At 38.5% G+C, this 5,171-nt stretch overlaps 1 protein-coding gene across 1 annotated transcript in view; it reads left to right on the top strand.

Annotated features, from left to right (window-relative positions):
* Positions 1–5,171, top strand: part of WHAMM (WAS protein homolog associated with actin, golgi membranes and microtubules) — a 19,260-nt gene that overhangs the window by 5,835 nt on the left and 8,254 nt on the right. The window contains exons 4-5 of the mRNA XM_015562786.1: positions 1,228–1,393; positions 4,048–4,271. Of these exons, the coding sequence (XP_015418272.1) occupies positions 1,228–1,393; positions 4,048–4,271 (390 nt within the window). The remainder of the gene's footprint in view (positions 1–1,227; positions 1,394–4,047; positions 4,272–5,171) is intronic.

Genomic DNA, 5,171 nt, shown 5'->3' with positions numbered 1-5,171 from the left:
TTTGCATATCTCCCTGATTAGCCAATGGGAAGGGTAGCGGTCATACACCAATTACCATGTTTCTCTTTTATTAGATTAGATTATTTTTTAAAATATATTTTTACTAGAGGCCCAGTGCGTGACATTTATGCATTGGGGGCGGGGGTGAGGGGGTGGGGAGCATTCCTTATCCCGACCTGCACCCTCTCGCAATCCTGGACCCCTTGCTCCTTACCACCCGCATGCTCACTGCTCCTTAGTGCTGCTGCGGAGGCCAGAGAGGCTCCCGCCACCGTGTGCTCACCAGCCGTGAGTCCAGCTTCTGGCTGAGTGGTGCTCCCTCTGTGGGAGCACACTGACCACCAGGGGCAGCTCCTGCATTGAGTGTCTGCCCCCTGGTGGTCAGTGTGTGTCATAGCAACCAGTTGTTCCACAGTTTGGTCAATTTGCATATTGGGGTTTTTTTTATATAGGAAGATTGATTTCAGAGAGGAAGGGAGAGGGAGAGAGAGAGAGAAACATCAATGATGAGAGAGAATCATTGATCAGCTGCCTCCTGCACGCCCCCTACTGGGGATCGAGCCCACAACCCGGGCATGTGCCCTTAACCAGAATCGAACCCAGGACCGTTCAGTCCGCAGGCCAAAGCTGTGTACTGAGTCAAACCAGCTAGGGCGAGACTTTGATTTTAGATGCCCCTTTTCAGCCAGCGCGAGAGAGCTTCCTTTCGTATTCCAACGCCATCTTTTAGTTGATGAGAATTTCAGGACTTAGGGACGTTTGGCCGTAAAGTTTCCCTTTGCTCAAGATGGCTTTGAAATGTTATGTTGTAAGATTTCCTTGATAATAACATTGATCTCAGCACTGAAGTAGGTAATATACTTTAAAATTCACATAACGTTATTTTCAGTGCGACTTTAGAATAGTCAGCGGTGCTTCATTCCAGGATCTTAGTTGCATAAGTTTCTTCCTGCGATGTTATGATGTTAAAGCAGAAAGCACTAAAGACCTCACTGCCATTTATTTTTCTTAAAACCTGAACATTTTCATATGTTTCAAGGATGAGATGAAGTATTGGTAAAAATGTTTAATGGGGCTTTTTTGTTCTATTAAGTGAAATGGAGGAGTGTTTGCTTTTTTATATCTGGTACTGAGCCAGGAATAGGAAATAGCTCAAATGCTTCTGAAGTTTGCTTTCAGTATACTAAATATTTTATCTCGCTCTTTTTTTTTTTTCATGAAAACAAGATGGAAGATCTTCCAGACCAAGAAAAAAATATAAATGTTGTAGACGAACTAGAAATAAAATATTATGAAGTTCAATTAGAACTATATGAGATTCAATTTGAGATATTAAAATATGAAGAAATACTACTTATTACACAGCTGGACTCTATTAAAAGGCTTATCAAAGGTAAAACTTATATTTAAAATATATATTAAAATGTTTAAATTACACATTCAAGGAAATACAGACCATGTTATCAGTTACTTCTTGTAAATGGTATAAAATATCTGCTGAAATTTCCTAGTTTCCCTTCAGCATTTTTATTATTCAGATAGTAAATAATATATTCATTGTTAAACATACAGCAAAACAAAGAAAGGAAAACTTATTACCCCAGTTCCATCAGCTGGAGATACTTAGTGGTAACAATGTGTTGACTCGTTAGGTAGCCTGATGTATATAAATATCAGTTTCTAAACTAAAACTATATATCCTGTTCAGTGTTCTCTTTTTCCTTTAACATATGATAATCATCATTCCATTTCAGTAAGAAAAATTTTCAAAAATTTTAATGGCTGCATAGTATTCCATTATGTGGATATACCAACTGTGATGTTCAGTTTTTCACTGTTGTGAACAGCAGTATAGTGAAGAACTGTCCTTTAACATGTGTTTGTGTTTGCATTTGTGTATAGGACAGCTTATTTCCTTGGAATAAATTTCTAAAGATGAAATCATTGGGTCAAGGACAATGCAAAATTTATATTTGACAAATATGTGTTAAAACAACACAACAATAATCATTCGATATATATTTTTCCTCATCTCTGTTATTTTCTAATTTCTAAATTTCATGCTACATTATGGTCCTCTAGATGGGCTGTACAAAATGACACCCCCATCAGCAGATTATGAAAATACCTGTTTCCCCATACTTTCACCATTCGTTTAAATTCTTGCCTAATTGATAGAAAAAAAATGGCATGTTCTAATATTTAAAAAATATGTATATATTTATTGATTTCAGAGAGTAAGGGAGAGGGAGAGTTAGGAACATCAATGATGCGAGAATCATTGATCAGCTGCTTCCTGCACACCCCCTACTGGGGATCAAGCCCACAACCCGGGCATGTGCCCTGACCAGGGATGGGAACCGTGACCTCCTGGTTTATAGGTCGATGCTCAACCACTGAGCCATGCCGGCCGGGCATTCTGATTTTCATTTATTCCAGTTACAAATGACATTCAATGCAATCTTGTATGTTGACTGGTCATTTATATTTTTTTATGAAGTGTCTATTCATAGTCTTTGCCAGTTTTTGTGTTTCCTTTACATATTAAGGCTATTACTCTTACTATTTGTCATATGTTGCAGATACTCCCTGTTGTTTGCTTTTTCTTGCCTTGCAGAAATATTTAACTTTTATGAAGTCCCATCTATTTATCTTTCTGCTTTTGGAGTCACATCTGGCAAAGAAATCTATGGTTTCTGCTTTTGGTAGTATGCCTGGCAAAGTCCTCCTCATCCTGAAATTGTGTCAACATTTTACTTATTTTTTTTCCTTACAGTATTTTTATGAATTTTAAAGGGACATTTAGCTCTTTAATCCAGATGAAATTCATTTTGATGTGGGGTAGGAATCTAATCTTTCCCCCCAAGTTGTTAGCAGTCCCAATCACTGATTTTGAACACATTTTCCCTTACTGCTTTGACTTGCTGCCTGTCTCATCTAGAATCGTTACATTTATTTTGACCTATTTATAAATTAATTCCCTTCATTGATTTGCGAGTGCTGGCACCAGACTTCCGGTTGTATCTTGGAGGTCCATTTCAGTGCCTGGTAAAGCACATCCCTCCCCGTTTACTCTGCTGTTCCACACGTTTTCTGACTGTTCTCCTTTATTCTTCCAGATGAACTTTAGACTCATTTTCACAAGTTCAAAACAAAAAGGCAAAACACTCGGAATTTTTATTGGGATTGTGCTTAAAATTAGAGATTAATTTGGGGAGAATTGTCGTCTTTGCAATTTTGAATCTTCCCATCCAAGAACATGGTATGTCTCTCCATTTACTTAAGTCTTTTTCTCCCTAAAGTTTCTCCAAGTTTTCTTTTTTTTTTTGCATACAGATCCTGAACATTTAATTTAATCCTAGGTATTTAAAAAACTTTATCATAGTTTCAGGCTCTAAGCATTTTACACATTTAGGAAAAATTTTATTTTAAAAAAAGTTGATCTGGAAGGATGCATGCCAAATTGTTAGTGTTTTCCTCTGGGAGGTTGGGATTCCGAAGGTTTGGGAAAGAAAGACGAAAATTATATTTTTTATTTTATGTACTTCTGTAGGGCTTGATTTTGTTAATAGCATGCATGTATTGAAAAATCACCATGTAATCAAGATTGTATATCATTAAGGCTCCTCAATAATATACTGCTGGTAGAATGTAAGCTGCCTTTCTGGAGGGCAATTTGACGATAGTTATCAAGAATCTTAAATATTCATCTGCTCAGCAAGTAATAAGAAATGGACACAAAGATCTATATTCAGAGACGTTCATCACAGTGAAATTGCCAACAATGGAAGATTCTAACAACAGAGATTATTTAACTTAAAGAATACTGTGTTGCCATTAAAATTATATTTCCATCACATGGAAAGTGTTCTTTTGGAACTGCTTACTGATACGTGTAGCTATATAAGTGATGTGTGTGCATGCGTGTGTTTCTCGCTGGGTGGTGGGATTACACGTGATCTTTACTTCTCTTACATTTAAGAGATCTTATGCATAATTTTTCTAATAAAACATGTCTTTAACAAGTCATTAAATATGTATTTTTAGATAAACAGGATGAAGTTGTCTATTATGACCCATGTGAAAGTCCAGAGGAACTTGAAGTCATTGATCCCGGGAAGGGGCTGCAGGACCATGAGGATTTGGAAATGAAAGCGCTCGGCCGGCAGTGCCGGCAGCTGGAGCGGCAGCGGGGCCGGATCTGCGCCAGGAGGGCCCATCTCAGGAACAGGAAGGTGGGCGCCGGTGGCTTTGCTTTCTTTCCCTCCCAGGCATTTCTTCTGTCGTGAAAGATAAAGGCGTGGGAATAAGGCTTTTACCTGATTTGTGTGTGTGTTGATATGGATGTCAGTAGCTGCAATTCCAATATATTTGCGAGTTTTTCTTAAAATGATTTTTTGTTTCTTTGGGGATTTAAGCATTTATCATACTCTCTAGATTTTTAATTCATTCAACAGTTATTTGTTGAGTGCCTATTACATACGCAGGTATTTTTTTAAATCGCAATAAGTAAAAACTTCTAATCAGCTGCAGTGAATTCTAAAATTTAGTGCAAATTGTTGATTATAAAATCAGAGATAATATTTAGCTCATTTCAATCCTTATATTCGGTGATTTTTTTTCTTAATTTTAATAAAGTCCATCCTGTATAATAAAAGGGTACTATGCAAATTGAACGGCAAAATAACCAGTTACTATAACGTGCACTGACCACCAGGGGGCAGACGCTCAACACAGGAGCTGCCCCCTGATGGTCAGTGCGCTCCCACAGTGGGAGAACCACTCAGCCAGAAGCCAGGCTCATGGCTGGCGAGCGCAGCGGCAGTGGTGGGAGCCTTTCCCGCCTCCACTGCAGCACTAAGGATGTCCGACTGCTGGCTTAGGCCCGCTCCCCTTGGACTTGCCCCGAGGGCTCCTAGACGGTGAGAGGGCACAGGCTGGGCTGAGGGACACCCCCGAATGCACGAATCTTGTGCACCGGGGCTCTAGTGATTGTATAAAAAGGTAACATGCCAAGAATGGCTAAGCATCATTGAAATGTAGTTTTTAGTATGATTTTTCAGGTATTTGTAAGTTGCATATCCTTATGTAGGTATGTTTGGAAGTATAATTACTATTTTTAAAACATGGGGAAATGTGCTTTAAATGGCAGCATTGAAATAGATTTTTAG

Source organism: Myotis davidii, unplaced genomic scaffold, assembly GCF_000327345.1.
Source record: "Myotis davidii unplaced genomic scaffold, ASM32734v1 scaffold898, whole genome shotgun sequence".
NCBI classification, from domain to species: domain Eukaryota; kingdom Metazoa; phylum Chordata; class Mammalia; order Chiroptera; family Vespertilionidae; genus Myotis; species Myotis davidii.
The sequence above is the reverse complement of the archived record's forward strand: the minus strand, read 5'-3'. Positions and strand labels throughout refer to the sequence as shown.